The sequence below is a fragment of the Trachemys scripta genome, chromosome 1, assembly GCF_013100865.1.
Source record: "Trachemys scripta elegans isolate TJP31775 chromosome 1, CAS_Tse_1.0, whole genome shotgun sequence".
In the NCBI taxonomy this organism is placed as follows: Eukaryota; Metazoa; Chordata; order Testudines; family Emydidae; genus Trachemys; species Trachemys scripta.
In genome coordinates this window covers 1,204,251-1,220,711 of record NC_048298.1, presented here as the reverse complement: position 1 = coordinate 1,220,711, position 16,461 = coordinate 1,204,251, and the positions used below count along the sequence as shown (strand labels likewise).

Genomic DNA, 16,461 nt, shown 5'->3' with positions numbered 1-16,461 from the left:
GGAGAAATGGGGAGTCAGTCTTGGAACCCTGCCCATCACATCTGGGATCCCCCCCAGTCCACACAGGACCTGATCCCCCACTTCCTCCCGAATTAGCTTTTCCCAGCGCAGGGGCCTTTCCCCCTGGACTCCTGGGTTCCAGCCCCAGCTGCTCACAGATGTGCTGTGCATCCTGCGGACGAGGCCAGCTGGCAGCCCAGCCCCAGACGGGCCCCCTCTCCGCTTCGGGCGGGATTGGGGAACCGGAAATGGCCCTTTGTACCTAACTGAGCCCCCAGATCCTCCCCACGCCGGCGGGCCCTGGCCGCAAGGAGACAGCGCAGCGCAGCACTCGACTACTTTATTGGGCCTCCAAAGCTTTAAATACAGGCCAGAGCCAGCTCCGCGCGGGACAGAGGCAAGGGCAGATCCCCCGTCGGTCGGACTGGGGCGGGGGGGCCAAGAGCCGCCTGCCCCCCCCAGCGACTCGCTGCCCGAGGTGTGGAGCTGAGGCGAAGGGAGGCGGAACGGGCCCAGTGCAGTGCCCTGGCCCTGTGGTGGCGCAGCGGCTGGGGCGAGGGCTCGGGGAGGAGACGAGGAGAGACGGCGGCTTGGTGGCTGCGGTGGGGCCAGACCCTGGGGCCTCCCCTAGCGGCTGTAGCCAAATTCATCCGCGTCGTCAGCCCGAAAATCGCCGTAACGCCACAGGTTCAGCTGCAGGGGAGAAGGGCCGAGGTGAGAGCTGTGGCAGGCCAGGGAGGGGTCTCCTGCTCCCCCTCCGCCCTGCCCCACAGGCCCCCCGCCAGGCTGTTCCCCACCCCCACTCCTCCCCAAACCTGACACCACCCTCAACCAGCACTGGCCCCGCTCCGGCTCCTCTGGGGCTGGGGGACAGGCTGCCGTGGGCCCCGAGCTGGACTCACCCGGTTGGTCTTGGCCAGCTCCTGCGCGTTCAGGTACTCGGTGATCTGCACGAGACAAAGGCCGTCATGGGGGGTGAGGATGAATCCCTCTCATTGGGCCTGGCCCCCCGTAGCCACGCCCCCAATCACTTGCTGGTCCCATCCCCGAGCCACGCCCCCAATCACCTGCTGGTCCCGCCCCCGAGCCACGCCCCCAATCACCTGCTGGGCCCGGTGCCCCCGAGCCACGCCCCCAATCACCTGCTGGGCCCAGCTCCCCCGAGCCACGCCCCCAGTTGCCCGCTGGGCCAGGTCACACGACACAGAGTGTGGAGGGCCTGGAGCCAGACAATTCCCGTCGCCCCCCAGGTGTGTGTGTGTGTGTGGGGCGGGGGGGAGTCAGGTTCGGGTCACTTTTTCCCAGCTCTTTACTGCCAAGGAGCTGACAACGCCCCAGGCCCGTCTGTTCCGGTACCACCAGCGACCTGGCGTGCACCGTGTGCCATTCTGAGAACAAACTGGGGTCCCTCCACGCAGCAGAAGTGTCTGAAGTTGCCCTGGCTCTAGGGACGGACCCACACGTAACACAGCGTGGGGCCCATGGGTCTGGGGGCCCTGCTTTGGGAACCCACTGGCCGAGGGCACCTTTTCACTGCGGGCTCAAAGCGCTTGGCAAAGGGGGAGTCATGCTACAGATGGGGAAACTGAGGCACAGAGCAGGGCTGGGACCATTCCAAGGCCAAAGGGTGGGGCTAGAATCCAGGAGTGCTGAATCCCAGTCCGTCTGCTCCAACCACTAGTCCTCACTGCCCACCAAGAGCCTGGGGGCTGCACCTCTCGGGGGCCCTGCTGGCCCCACACTGCTGGGGCAGTGACTGCAGCCTGGCATGCGCTGGGCTCTGTGTCAGGGCACAGGCCAAGGGGGCTGCAGTGGGGTGGTGTCCATCCCCCTGCCAGGGCGCAGAGACAGCGCTGCCAGCCAAGCCACGGGAATCAAACGGCTCCACGGGACCCAGAGCATCGATCTGTGAGCCCTGGGCATGAGCAAGTGCCACATCAGCGCCCCTGCACGCACCACCCTGCCCCCCGGGCACAGAGCACACGCGACGGCCTCCCTGCGACCCACAGCGACGCCAGTCTGGGGCGAAGGGGGGCAGGCAGCGCGACTCCCACGAACCTGGCACTGGCACTCACCAGGGCTGGGCATGCCCAGGCCCTCGGGACTCGTTCCCCCACCCCCACGCTCTGCACACGCCCCCCTGCGCCCCCTCCCCTCAAATCCCCAGGGCACACAGGGACACCTCAGCAGCTGCACCCCATGTACCCCCAGCCCCTGCACCCCCCGCATCAGGCCAAAGCCACAGGCCAAGCCCATGGACCCCTCCCCACCCTGCTCTCGCTCTGCGGGGGGAGGTGGGGGCTCACGTACCACTTTCTGGAACTGTTTCTCCTTCCGCGCCTCCACCATGACCAGCCCCTCCTTGACCAGCCCCAGCCCCACGTCGCCCTTGGAGTCGGCGAACTGCAGGGTGACGTGGGGGCAGCTGGGCCCGAGGTGCTCCACGTTCAGCAGGCACTGGGTGTTCTGGATGTCCCGCACCACACTGTCCACCGCGTCGGCGCGCGCGTCGTCCTGGAAAGGCCGGGAGAGAGAGACCGTCGCCACGGGGCTGGGCATGCCGGGCGGGGGAGCCGGGCCCTGAGCTGAGCGCACAGGGGCGGTGTGGAGTGTGCCCGGGGGGGTTGCAAAGCCGGACAGAGAAGGGGAGGGACGGATGGACAGAGATGGACACATGTTGAGAACAGCCGACACGATCGGCCCCTCCCTGGAGTCGGGAAGAGATGTATTTTGCCCGCTGTGGGCAGCAGGGCGCAGGGCAGGCTGGGTCCAGGCCCCACCTTCTGGGGAGCCCCCCTTGACCCCATGGGGAGCCCCGCCCCCCTGGGAGCCCCACCCCTGCATACTTACATCCTGTGGCACCTGGATGAAGGCAAACTTGTACTCGATGGCCTGGGCGGGCAGGATGCGGGTGCTGAAGGCAGGCGGCAGGGTGCCCAGGCGCGTAGAGGGCAGGGTCTCCTTCTGCAGGGAGCAAAGGGACAGGGAGTCAGGGGGCCCCACGGGGCGGTGGGCGCTCCGGCATGGTGCGCAAGCTCTCCCGCTGCGTGTTGTGGCAGGGCCAGAGGCGCTCAGCCCCGCAGCGTGAACCGCGCCCGTGGAGCATGCCGGGCACCCGGGTGTGGCAGCGAGGGGAACAGCCACGCCGTGCCTGCCCCGGGCGATACAGCAGGGTGGGGGCAGGGAGACCAGGATCTCAGCGCTTGGGGGCCAGGTAGATGGGCAGGTTCCTGACCATCTGCACTGGAACCGTGTGATTCCCGCACCCGCATTCCCTTCTCAGCCCTTCTGCCGGGGCCGCCGTGGCTTGGCCCTTCCTCGGCACTCTGCTGACAGACAGGGGTGGGGGCTGCGTTCCTTGCAGCCTAAGCCCTCCGGTGGTTGCTGGGGAGGGAGCCGGGCTTAGCCGGGCGGGCTGGGGTGGTGAACGTGCCCGCGGCCACCCAGCTGGTAGCGGTGCCCCCACGGAGGGGCCAGGAACTCACGTTGCCGTAGTCGATGTAGAAGATGTGCACCCTGGCTGGCGACTCCACCTTCTCCACGCGGGCCCGGTACCTGGCAGGCAGGGAACATGGGTGAGAACCAGTCCCCGCCCCTGTCCCACAACAGACGGGAGCAGGCTGATGGGACCGAGAGAGACCAACTTGGGGAGACAGCCCCTAGACAGCCCCCCCGAGGTGCAGCCCGAACCCCGGCCCTGCTCAGATCCCCAGCACTGCCCCTCCCTTGCCGTCCCTGCCCGGGCTCCAGGCCCAGCCCAGGCACCGAGAGGGGAGGAACAGATCAATGGGCCCCTGGAGCACAAAGCACCGCGACTAATGAGCAGATTGATGTGCGCTGCTTAAACCAACACGCTCGCCACGGCGGTAATTAGCCGCAGATCCGGCTGGGGCTTCGCACCGACAGACATCCGTGGTGCCTTCGCCGCCCCCGGCCCGGGACAGGACCTCAGCTTTGCCCTGCGCAGAGCCAGGCTGCCCCCCCGAGGAGCAGGAGACAGAACAGAGCTTGGCAGCCACCAACTGTGCCGGGCCTGGCGCGCCCCGCATGGCTCTCCGGGAGCCGGGCACAGAGTCGCTGCACCGGACCAGCAGCTGAGCCCCTCGCTGAGCGCCCCCTCCTCACCAGGCAGAGGCCTGGGCCTGCACAGGGAACCCCACCGGCCTTCCCTGGGGGTGAGAGCAAAGAGCCCCTGCCAAGCTTTGCTCAGAGCCCAGCAGGGGGCGATGCCCGCCAGAGGGGGCAGCAGGAGCTGGTGCAGACAGAACGGGGGCTGCCCTGCTGGAGTGGGGGGCAGGGACCCGTCCCGGGCCAGGAGCGGCAGGGTAAGGCACGTCGGAGCAGGGGGTTCAGACCAAGGCACAGCTGAGAGCCCCCCCACCCCCACCCCGTGCTCTGATGCATGGAGGGGGATGGGGGGAGGGCTGCTGGCTGGGACCCGCAGTGCCGAGGTGTGAACACAGCTGTGCCAACTCACAGCTGCCAAGGTGCTGGCACCCTCCCCCCGCACAGCGGCCTCACACAGCCGGGGGGCATTTCCCATCTGTTCCCCCCGGCAGCGGGAGAGGGGATTGGGGCTTGCGGCCCCCCAGAGGCGGTGGGAGCAGCCGAGGAGCCTGGTGGCTTCTCCCTGCAGCACGGAGGAGGGTCCCATCACCAGTGAGCTCTGAAGCTGTGCCACGCCGGGGCAGGGCAGTGTCTGGAGGTTCCACTCCAGGCCAGGTCCCGTCCCAGCCATGGCAACCAGCCCGGCCCCAGGGCTGGAACTGGCACCATTTGTGGGGGGTGGAGGTGTATGTGCAGAGTGCCTGCTCATCTCAGTGATGTGGGCCCCGGGCCAGCTCTGCTGGGCATGGCCAGCTGCGGCGTGGACCCGGGCCGTCTGCTTGCTATGATCTGGATTCCGCTGACACCCCACGGATAAAGCTGGCTCGAGGTCTCCCTTCCCCCCTCAGAGACGTGCGACCCCCAGCCCAGGCATTTCTGGCACCAGCCCAGTTCTACCCTCTGTCACGGAGTGTGGGGGAGTCAGGGCCCTGCACCCCTCTCTTCCTGCGATTCACTGTGACTCTCAGCCAGCCAGTAAAACAGAAGGTTTATTAGATGACAGGAACACAGTCCCAAGCAGAGCATGTAGGTACAACCAGGACCCCTCAATCAAGTCCCTCTGGGGGATTTAGGGAGCTTAGAACCCAGCTTGGGGTTCCCTGCGTTGCACCACCCAGCCCAAACTGAAACCAAACCAAACCTCCTCCCGCAGCTCCTCTCTTCCCCCTCCCCCCAGCTCCTCCTCTCCTTTGTCCAGTCTCCCGGGCAGAAGGGGTTATTTCTCCCAACCCCCCTCCTGGCTCAGGTTACAGCTCAGGTAGCTTCCTTCAAGGGAAGTCCCCCATCCCCACTGCAACCCCCCTGCAACATTCCCAGGTCAAATCTGCCCCGCTCCCTGCTCTGTCACACCCTCCCCGTGGCTGCCAGCGATACCCCGGCTGGGCCTGGGGCCAGCGATTCCCGAACCCTCCCATCCTGCCCTGGGAGGCTGCGGGGTGAACAGACACGGCTGGCTCAGCTCCCCCAGCCCTCCCCCTGCGCCCACCCCCTGTATTACTGCACTGAGCCAGCGCCCCCCTCACCGAGAGCCCTCCCCTGGCTCCCGGGGCACTATTCTCAGGCAGGGCATTCAGCAGGAGCTGGTGTACCCAGCGCATGCCCAGCGGCACTGTAGCCAGAGCGCTGCCCCCACATCCCTGGGGAGAGGACGCCCCCCAGCTGGCCACGTGGCTCCGTGCCCGGCCCGGGACCGAGACTCACCATTCCCCATCCACAAACTTGGCGATGCAGTAGTCCCCGCGGCGCGGCGCGTAGGACCCTTCCACGGGCGGGTGGCCGGCGATCTCGCTCCGCATGTTCTCCATCAGCTTCTCCAGCTGGGTCCCTGCAGGGGGGAGAGACCTGGTCAGGCAGGGGGCACCTGTCAGAGCCGGCCCAAGGGCCGCCCGCGCAGCCCCTCACAAGCGGCTGCTCCCCAACTGCGGTCGCAGCGGTGCCGGCTGCCTGGGCGCTGAGCACGTGGCCTGGCTGGGTTTAGAGCTCGCGTCACTCCCAGTAACCGCCTGGCACCGATACCCTCCGCTCTGACGCATGACACAGGCATGACACTGCCCTGAATGACTCCGTTTGAGCCAGAGCAGAGCTGTCAGACAAACGGCCACCCTTCACTTCCAACTAATCCCCCCCAGCCCCTATTCCACTGATTAATTACCCTCCCCGGTCTACAGTCACGGTTCGTTCCAGCCCAGGGTCTCGCTGCAGCTGCCCACCATAGGACCGGCTAGGCCAACGGGCCCCTGATCAAATACTTCTCCCCGGGCAGGTACTGACAGACTGGCATCAGGCCATCCCTTCGCTGCTTCTCCGCGATGCTAAACAGCCGGAGCTCCACGGGTCTCTCACTCAAAGCAGGTTTCGAAGCCTCTAATCCGGCACGCCCCAAACTTTTCACGGTCACATCCCACTTTACCCCCTGCCCTCTCGGGAGCCAGGAATGAGGCCACAGCTTGGGGGGGAGGCGCAGACAGAGGTGAGGGGGCCGAGGCTGGGGCTGCAGCTGGGGGTGGGTCTGGGGCCAGGAACGGAGCTGGGGTCTGGTCCGAGACTGGGACCGGCAGCAGAGAGCAGCTGGGGGCGGGGCTGGAGCTGGGGTCGGTCCGAGGCTGCGGCTGGGGGCATTGGGAACAGAGCTGCAGCTGGGGGCTGAGGACGGGGGCAGGGCAGGGCTAGGGACAGGCCACGATCGGGGGCCAAGGCTTGGGCTGGGGCTGGAGCAGAGCTGGGGGCGGAGCAGGGCTGGGTGGCACTCCCACCCACCACCACCCTGTACGTTCCTCTGTGTCCTTGGGGGGCGCCCCACAGTTTGGGGCTCTCTGCTTTAAGAAGTCTCATGGCTCTTTGCTGCCCCTTTTCTCCTCTGGCGCTGGTTTGTAAGTGCCTGGGGCGTAGTTGCACCTGGCCCGGGCACAGACAGACGATCTGGGGGCCCGGTTCGCTGTGCTACACCGAGAACCCGGGCGCGGCAAGGTCCCGGCGGGATCAGACAGCTCCTGGCAGGGCCGGGAGCCCCCCCGCTCCCAATCCAGCCTGGTGGCTCCTTACTCCTCCCGGGCATGGCGCGGCCCTCCCTGGATCTACCCCGGTGACTTCCCCAGGGCCCCCCAATGCCCACACGTCCTATTCCTATGCTTTGTTTCCTGCCTTTTAACCAGTTACTGATCCACAAGAGAACCTGCCGTCTCATCCCATGGCGGCTCACTTTGCTCAAGAGTCTTTGGGGAGGGACCTTGTCAAAGGCTTTCTGAAATCCAAGTCCACTATATCCACGGGATCCCCTTGGTCCAGTGGATGATGGACGGATGGACAGACGGATGGGGCACCTTCTGGGGAGCTGGAGCCTCGCCCCCGCTGGCCAGAGGAGGGGAAGTAGCCGAGCTGCTCCGGTGGCCCCGAGCCCATCACGCACCCTCCCCCCCGAGCCCCTGCTGCGCCGCATGGTCCCTCACGTACCCAGTGCCCAGGTGGGCCGAGCTGCAAGAGGAGCTGATGCAGCTGTGGGCGTGAGTGTGGGGACAGGCTCCCCCCCAGGGCTCGTCTGTTACCGAGGGCCTGGCCCAGGGAGCCACTTGCTGCCGGGGGCGAGCACGTGGCTCACCCTGGGGAGGTGCTGGCTGGGCACGCTGCCCACACACTGCAGGTCACATGGCCTCACCCGGCCCAGCCGGGCCGGGAGCAGTGGAGCTGCCGGGGGGACGGGCCCTGTGTGACTCACCTCTGATTCCTCATGGCTGGTTCCTGAGCTCGGTGCTCCCAGCCAGATGGGAGCAGCTCCCCACAGGCCCCCGAGGAAGGAGAGAGGAGTGGGGGCAATCCCCCCCCCCCAGCCCTGCCTTGTCCCATCCCACCGCGGTTACGCGATGCCCCCCCTTTCCCCGCCGCCACCTACCTGTCTCCACGTCCTGCACGTAGAAGTGCAGCTCGTCGGTGATCTCCGTCACGAAGACTGGCTTGTAGCTGGTGGTTCGCTCCTTCTCCTCCAGCACCGGCACCACCTCCTCCACCGGCGCCTCCTCGTACTGGGACCAGACCTGCCGGGGAGAGGAGACCGGGGCTGAGAGATGGAGCGGGCGAGGGGCACCAAGTCGTTCTCCGTGGGACCCCCCGGCCCAGCGCTGACCCAGTGCACAGCAGGCAGCGGTGGGGGTCGGGGCTGAGGGGCAGTGACAGAGCTGTGTGCCTGGGCAGCTCAGGGCTGGGATGGCGGAGAGGTGCTGTGGGTTGGGATTGAAGGACACTGGCAGAGCTGGGGGGCAGGGGGGACCCCAGGGGGCTGCGGGTCTGGATAGAGGGGCATTGATGGGGAGAGAGCAGTTACACACTGCAGCTCGGCAGGCTCAGGGGAAGGGGTGGGCTCCTGGCACCGGTGTGTTATTAACCATCCAAAGCTCCCGCCCTCTGGGCCAGACTCTGCTGCGGCTTCACCACCTGCCCCCGGGTGACTCTGGATTCACACCAGGCGCAGCAGCCCGTGGCCCAGAGCTGCCGGGAGGGGGAAGGCCCCTGGGCTAGCACGGACCAGATGTGCAGGGTGCAGCCCGGGCACCAGGGCATGGCCAGGGCGCTGAGAAATGTCGGAATGGCAGTACCAGCCCCGGTTTGAGTCGGTGCAGCTCAGGTGCCCTGCGAGTGGCTGCAGCCCTTGGCAATGCCCCCGGCAGCAGTGCCCAGCCAGCCCGGCCCGTGCCCACGCCCTGGGAAGGGCACAGCTGTTGAGCAGTGACCTCTCCTCCCCTAGCCCTGCGCTGAGCGGCGCCAGCACCCCGGCGTTCAGGATGGCAGGAGCGGGCTGGGACGCTGATTGGACGTGACAGCGTGTCACGTCCGATCCAGTCGCTCGGAGGCTGAACAAGCAGCGGGGGCTGTCTCAGGCGGCCAGCGACACAGGCCAGCCGACGGTGCGGGCGCAGCAGAACGCACATACACCTGCTGCCACGGGGAGCAGAAAGCCCCTCACGCTCGGGGCTGAGACGAGGGAGCAGCTGCCGGGGAGCAGACCCCAGCCCCCGCCAGACAGAGGGGGCACCGCAGACTGCAGCTGGGTTACCGGCACGGCCGAGTCGGATGGAGCTGCTCGGCTCGCGGCAGTGAGGGGGAAGGATCGGATCAGACCCAGCCTGAGCAACGAGAATGGATCAACTGGTCACATCGACTGCCTGCCTCACCCCCGGCCGATCGCTGGCCAGCCCAGAGAGCTCCCCGCAGGCTGCGAGCGCGCCACAGACACCAGAGGGCAGGCTCTGGGCAAAGCAAGCAGCCCAGCGAGCGAGCTGCGGCCGGGGTGCCACCTGGGGCCAGGGAAAGGGCACGGCTGGCGCTGCCCCCCTCAGACACCAGCGTTGGGGCAGGGGAGCAGCAAGGCAGATGAGGCACCTGCTTCGGACTGGGACCGGCTCTGCAGAGCGCGGCATCCCTGTGACGGGGGCTCTTTGGAGTCACCAAAGCGCTGCCCCTCAGAGAGAGGTGCCCGTACCCAGGCACACAGCCATCTCTGAGAACGGGGCCTGCAGTGACCTGCCCACGGCCTCTTTCTGAGTCAGCTGCGGCACGACGACCTCTCCCCCTCCACCCAGCACCGGCAGGAGCCCTCCCCCCAGAAGCCACCGCAGGGTCCCCGTGCGCGGACACAACAGGGAGACGCTGCTGGGCATAGGCAGGACGGTTCCCTGGGCTGAGTTCTCATGGGTGCGCGGTGCCCTGGGCTGGGCACTTCCCTTCACCCAGCTCCTTCCAGCTCCCTGGGTTAGCGCCCCCCACCCCTGGCAGGGCTTCCGGCACCCCCAGAGCACGGGGCGGCCGTGCTGAGCTCACCCCGCTCACGGACCGAGGCAGCCACCATCCCGGGGAGGAGCCGACAGCGGGGCGCCCAGCCGGGACTTGTGCCCATGGCTCCTGAACCAAGGGCTGGCCTGTGGGGGAGCCCTGGCACCTGTCCCAGGCCCAGTGCCTGGCAGCCACGCGTGCTTGGGTCCATGGCCAGCCCCCATAGTGCTGCAGGCAAGGTACCTCCAGCACTACTGCCTGTCCTGCCACCCGCCGCCCCGTGTCATCCAAGCAGCCCCCGGGTTGTGAAGGGCTCCAAGATCCAGGCTGGTTAGATACCTAGGTGACAAGCGGGCACTTCCCAGGACAGAGACGGGGGCATGGGCATCTGGCGCCCATCACAACCGAGTGCTGCGGGCTGCCGGAGCTACAGCCCCTGGGGTCCCACACCTCCTGCTGGCACCGCGGCTACTCAGGCCTGACTGCCCGGGTAGCAGGGGACCCCAGCTCCACTCGCCCGCCCAGCACCGGGCTCTGGCCGGGGGAGGAGCCCATCAGCCATCTCCCAAGGCTGGCACTGTGCTGCCCCAGGCCTGAGACCCTCCCTGCGGGGCATGGAGCCAGGGCTGCCCGCGGGGCACGGAGCCAGGGCTCTTCCCAGGCTGCTCCCAGGGTCAGTGGCACACCCCTGGCTAGAACCCAGGAGTCCTGACCCCATTTCCACACACACTCCCTAACCCACAGACCCCCACCCTGGCCCAGAGTTGGGAACCCAGGAGTCCTGACCCCACCTCCCAACTCACTGGAATCCACTCCCCTCCCAGCCTGGGAGAGAACCCAGGAGTCCTGGTGCCTGCTCTGAGCACTGACACGGGAACACAAACCCGCCGGCGCCGGCAGGGGGAGCCCGAGAGGCGGCCGAACAGCCGCTGCGCGTGGCTGAGCGAGGCAGCTCGGTGCCAGGGGGCCTGGCCAGCCTGTCCCCGCTACGAAGGAGCCGGGGTGGGGGACTCACTACAAACACCGTCTGCCCCGGACCAGAGCCCAGGCACTGACAATACGGGGCCCAGCCCCAGACAATGCCCATGGCTGGCACATGCCACTGCTGGTGTTGGGGGACCCTGTTCTCGGAGCCAGCCACGGCCACCGCCAATCCCTCCGCCCCACGCCGGCGGTAGCCACGGCTCTGCAAGGGGGGCTCTGAGACGGGACAGAGCGGCTCTCCAGGGGACGCAGCCAAATGCAGACTCCAGGCTGGGCACAGGGGCTATGCCAGCCCAGCACAGGGTCTCACGGTGCTTACCAAGGGCCAGAACCCTGCGGGGAGCCGCACGTGGGATGGGAACGCCGAGCCAGCACTGCAGTCCTGTGGCTGGAGCCCCCCCCCCCCCCCCCCATGCAAAGCTCGGCCCAGCCCCTGGGAGCACAGGCCTCTGGGGACAGATGCCGCTCGCGGCGCCCCTGGGTAGCCGAGTCAGCGGCTGGAATGGCTCAAGCCGGGACGGAAAGGGGCTGGCGTCGAAGGGAAAGACGGAAAGGCACTGGGGGGAATCGGTGCTGAGACGGTAGCCGGACAGAGCCCGGGGGCCACCGGGACACCAGCGTGGCTGGGCTCAGCACAAGGCCGTATTCGCCGGGGCGGGCAGGCCTGGGCAAGGCTCCACCAGCTGAGGATCTGGCCCGGACCGTTTTGGGATTTCATTTACCCGGATTCTCGCTGCCTGTGCCGGGGCGGGTGGGACCGGGACTGCCCCTGAAGGCGGCTCTCCTCCCAGGGACAGTGTGGAGAGACGCGGGACGCCCACCCCAGGCTGACACTGAGCCACACGGGCGCTGGCTAGACTCTTCTCTGCCCCTGCCGCGCTTGGGCACTGCGCCGCGGGCTGCTCCTTGTCTGAATCCGTGCCCGCCTGTAACCCAGCAGAGGCGCCCCCAGGCCGGGCCAGCTTTGGGACCACTGCGTGGACAGCCAGGTGCTCGCAGGCTGCAGATCCTGCTGCCTGCCTATCAGCTTGGGGACTCTCCTTCAACCGCCCCTGCACCCGGGGTTGGCCCGGCTGCAATGTGCCCTGGGACGGGGCTGCGGCGAGCGGAGGGTGGCAGGGAACAGGATCATCCGGTCCGGGGGCCAGTGCAGGGCTGCTCCCTGCCGTGCGCTCCAGCCCTTTGCCCTGTTACAAAGCGTCCCGGGCCAGGAGGCTTCCCAGCGTCTCACTGCCAGGGGGGTTGCTGGTATTCAGCCTACATCGCCCCTGGCTCCGCTCTGGCCTCGTGCGCTGTTTGCAAAGCACAGCAGCTGTGAGTCACCAGTGGTACGTTTAGCCAGGTGGCACTGGTGTGTGCTGCCCGGCGCTGCCAGCCCAGAGGGGCCAGGGCTCTGCCCGCAGCAAGCACCCAGGCGAGGCGGCAGAGACCGGCCAGGGGAGTGGCTCACTCTGCCGGGTACAGGTCAGCGTCTCTCCGCCTGCCCCAGCCGGGGCTGTGGGAGTCTGGAGCCGGGGTGCAGGCAGTGCGAGCCAGCCGGGAAGGGAGCAGGCCCAGGGACCCCGCAAAGGGAGAGATCAAGCACAGGACACACGCAGCCCCACGGAGAAGCTCAGCCGGGGGAGAAGAGAAGCAGCAGGCGGTGAGCCCAGGGCAGGGACACCGCGCAGGATTCACTTTCTGACAGCAAACTCCCAGCTCATGTGAGGTCTGCCTGCCTCTCCAGGGGGCCGGGAACCAGGCCGGGCAGCTGGACAAGGCTGGGGGGTCCGGGAGTCCTCAGGAGGCAGCAGCCTCTGCCCACCCCCCAGCTGGGCTAGGGAGTGGTGGCACTCGGGGTCGCCCATGCGATCCTACAGCAGCCAGCCCCAGCGCTGGGGGTCACTTGATCGCAGGCTCAGCTCTCACAGACATGGGGGGGGTTACACGCGCTGGTCCCTGCTTGTCGGAGCGCGCACGCTTTCATGTGATCTCCCCCAGCTGCTGAATCAGCCCCTGGATGTAATTAATGGAAGCATTAAGTGGACTGCTGGCTGGAGCCCCAGGGGCCCCGCACGCCGCTCGCGAAGCGCTCCCAACAGACCACATTCAATTAAGCCTAGAAGACGGCTAGCTGGCTCCGCGCACCACGGGGGCTTCCCTCGAACGCAGGAGCTCGCTGCGCGGGCCGGGCGTTCCGCAGAGGGGTCCTTTCCAAGGGGTCGAAACTACGTACGTCGATGTCACTTCCCCCTTCCCCTCAGCACCAGAATCTCGTCCGCTGCAGCGTTGGCTGCTGGCATCCCGCTGTCACAGGCTGGCACTCGGGGATCCAAACGGAGACGGGATGTTCCTCTCCCTGTTCTCAGAATACCCCCCACCCGGATCTGTCCTGCCAGTGCCTCCCGGCTGGGCCACTGCACTAGCAGCTGCCGCAGCTCTGGGGCGGGTGTGTGCGTGGGCGCTGGCGGGACGAGGTGGATTGCTCTGCGCCTGGCAGACTGAGAAGGTGCCGCGCTGTGAGCAGCCTTTGCGTGGTTAGGGTGCGGCATGGCCGGGGAGAACGTGCGTATCCAGCCCGTCTGACCGGGCGGCCTCCGAGCCTGCCCGCTCTGGTTGCGGCATGGGCAGTGCCGCGGCAGCGAGTGGACGGCGTCCAAAGGCAGCAGCCGGAGGTAGCGCAGCTCCTGTTGGCTTATAAACATTCGCTCCATCTCTGGATCAGACGGCTGCCCGCGTGGTGGGGTCATGAAACCCCGCTCGCTGGTTCCCAGCGCTAGCTGGTAAGTGACAAGGTGAGTTTAGGCCAAACTACGTGGAATTCATTCACCCCCATCAGCCCTGCAGCATAGGCCAGGCAGTTCCCTACGGAGGCCTGACGCCGGACTAGATGGGCCAATGGTCTGGAAGCAGCAGCGGAGGTGGGGACTCCAGGTCTGACCTGGGACGAACAGGTGACCTACTTTAAGTGTTAGGGCTGTTTGGAAGATCCCTGTGATTCACATCTCACGGCTGCCAGTCCCCCCTTCCCCTAACATGCCCCGCCCTGCTTATTAACTCAACCAACCCCAGACTCCCTTGGCCAGGCGCTCTGCCCTCTTGGGCTCCCGCTCCGGTTTTGTTCCAGCCGCTGTCTCCCACCTTCACCTGCCAATACCCACGATGGCGGATGGTATTTAAAACCTCAAGCCACGCAGCCCTGTTCATTGGAATGCCAGCCAACCCCAGCAAGACACTGCACCCAGCTGGGCTGTCTGAGCTCTGGATGTCCTTATTATTCAGTGCCCAAACGTTCCTTGAGTCCTGCTAGGCTCCCAGCCTCCTGACATCCTGCAGCAGTGAGTTTCACAGGTCCCACGCAGAGAGGGCTTCCCTATCCTCAGTGCCGCTGTCCTTTCCTCTCCAGGCCCCCTTGCTCTCGTACGACAAGATGCAGTGGCTGGGAATTCCTGATCTCACCCATCCCAGGCAGCATTTCCTGTGTCTGTAGTGCGTCCCCGGAGATCCGGGAGGCGTATGGCAGGCCCAGGCTGCGTGGCTCCCAGGAGGGGAGCGAAGGGACTCCTGACAGCCCCGGCATGTTAATGTGTTTTACTGGGTTGATTTTCCCCACTCGTTGCCTCTGACACAAATTCAGAGTGATGGGGCCTGTCAGGCAGGCAGCAGCCAGACAAGAGGGCAATAAAACAATTAACTGCCGAGTAAACCCTGCTTTAATTGTCAGGTCAGGCTGGCTCGCGCAAGGCTCCTACGCTGGAAATCTCCTCTGACCTGGCAGGCTCCCCGGCGCTCGGGGGGAGAAGGGCTTCGGGCACGAGCTGTACCAAACAGCGGCGATGCGCCAGAGTGCGGCCAGGAACCGTGCAGTAACTCGGGTAGGGTGAGCCTCCCCCGCCCTGCGCTGCAGCACCTGGACCTCGCCTGGGAAGGGCATTTCCCTGCACAAGCTGGGCATGCTCAGAGCCCCATAGCCCTGCCTCCCTCCTGCCAGGACACCGGGGGCTCGGCCCCCCCTCTGCAAGCGGATGGGCTGGCCAAGGGCCAAACCCAGATGTTCTTCCACCTGCCCCATGGTGCTTATAGGACCCAACCCCCATGTATCCAAACTCGGGAGGCTCCCAAGCAGTTGCTGCCCCACAGACGCATTTTTCAGAGCTACCCAACAGCCCATGTGGGGCTGCATGGGACTCAGGGGGCAGCAATCCCCCTCCGCTGGGACGGCTCCGCCAGGACAGGGGGCAGAGCAGCAGAGAGCACCCGCTGGGATCCCGGGCTGCAGCACAGACGTATCCCCCCACTGGCCTGGCGGGGCGAAGGAGCCTGGCACTAGGACAGACCCGCCAGGTCGCTGGATCACCCAGGCCAAGATTCATCTGGGGCTTCCGGCTGCAAGATGGGTGCCCCCAAGGGAACGGCACTGGGAGTGGCTCCGGGGCGGAGGCGGTGCCTGGAAGCAGCTCCAGGGTGGAGGCAGCGCCTGGGGAGGGGCTGGCAGCAGCTCTGGGGCAGAGGCGGTGCCCAGGAAGGGACTGGGAGCAGTGCCAGGGCGGAGGCAGAGCCTGGGAAGGGGCTGGGAGCGGCTCCGGGCCAGAGGCGGCGCCCAGGAGTGGCTCTGGGGCAGAGGCGGTGCCCGGGAAGGGGCTGGGAGCTGGCTCTGGGGCAGAGGCGGTGCCCGGGAAGGGGCTGGGAGCCGGCTCTGGGGCAGAGGCGGTGCCCGGGAAGGGGCTGGGAGCCGGCTCTGGGGCAGAGGCGGCGCAAGATTGCCAACTGGGGGCCACGCAGGACTGTCCCAACGCCCCGGCCCATCAATTCCAAATGACCGGGGGGTGTCTGGGCGTCAACGGCAGGACCCGACTGGTTTGGGGGGAGCGAGGGCCCCACGGAACCCCTGGTGTCTGGTCAGCAGAGCCCCAGCCTCCGGCACCACAAAGTCTCTACGGATCCCAGCAGAACCGCACCCCCCCATCTCATCTCTCGCCACCCCCCAACACAGCTTAAACATGCAGACACCTGCGCGGGAAGGGGAACATTGGGGGGCAGACAAAGCCACTGGCTGGGGGGGAGGGGAGGAACGGGGGCACACGGAGCCCCTGGCATGGGGGTGTGACGTTATTGATATAATCTGGGACCATATAGATCATTGTTGCAACCAAGGTCCTGTAGTGGCACCAAATCTTGTATAAAGGGGGTCAAATAAGGTGTCTAAGACAAGGTTCTGGTTTGCTGGTTATGATTATGCTGTCTATATGTGCGTATCAGTTTTGTAGTCGAAGTTATGAATATTGGCTCTATACTGTCTGTATGGCAAACTTATGCTATGCTGCTGGGTGACATCCCAGACAAACTGGTGTTAGCTCTGCCTAGCCTGCTTGATGGCCCATTAAGGACCATCAGCTATACAATGGACCCATTGAGAGAAGGCAAATATGCCTTGAGACTCAGCAAAGTTTCCAGGGACTGGCCCATGTGACTCCAGACTCCATTTTGCTGTAATTTTCCACAGTAAGAACAAAGACGTGTTCTTACACCTGGAAAAGACTATATAAGGCTGATGCCTCATCTCCATCGGGTCTTCAATCCTGCTTCATACCTCTGGAGGAACTTTGCTACAAGCTGAAGCTTTGAACAAAG

General features: G+C 66.2%; 1 protein-coding gene across 1 annotated transcript; it reads right to left on the bottom strand.

Moving 5' to 3' along the window:
• Window positions 1-324: 324 nt before the first annotated feature.
• LOC117873450 (staphylococcal nuclease domain-containing protein 1-like) lies at window positions 325-13,544 on the bottom strand. Its single transcript, XM_034762835.1, has 8 exons — window positions 13,205-13,544; window positions 7,994-8,158; window positions 5,809-5,932; window positions 3,486-3,555; window positions 2,851-2,964; window positions 2,311-2,514; window positions 903-947; window positions 325-693 (listed from the first exon to the last, which is right to left on the bottom strand). Exons 1-8 carry the CDS (start codon window positions 13,542-13,544, stop codon window positions 628-630), a joined length of 1,128 nt encoding a protein of 375 aa, XP_034618726.1. The 3' UTR covers window positions 325-627.
• Window positions 13,545-16,461: the final 2,917 nt, after the last annotated feature.

Bases quoted from the DNA above. Each gene is read 5' to 3' on its own strand.
- LOC117873450 (XM_034762835.1), bottom strand. From the start codon at position 13,544: ATGGAGCGAATGTTTATAAGCCAACAGGAGCTGCGCTACCTCCGGCTG. The intron at 2,965-3,485 runs GTGAGTTCCTGG...TGCTCCCTGCAG, and splicing joins TCTACATCGACTACGGCAAC to AAGGAGACCCTGCCCTCTAC. The intron at 694-902 runs GTGAGTCCAGCT...TCTCCCCTGCAG, and splicing joins AGCTGGCCAAGACCAACCGG to CTGAACCTGTGGCGTTACGG.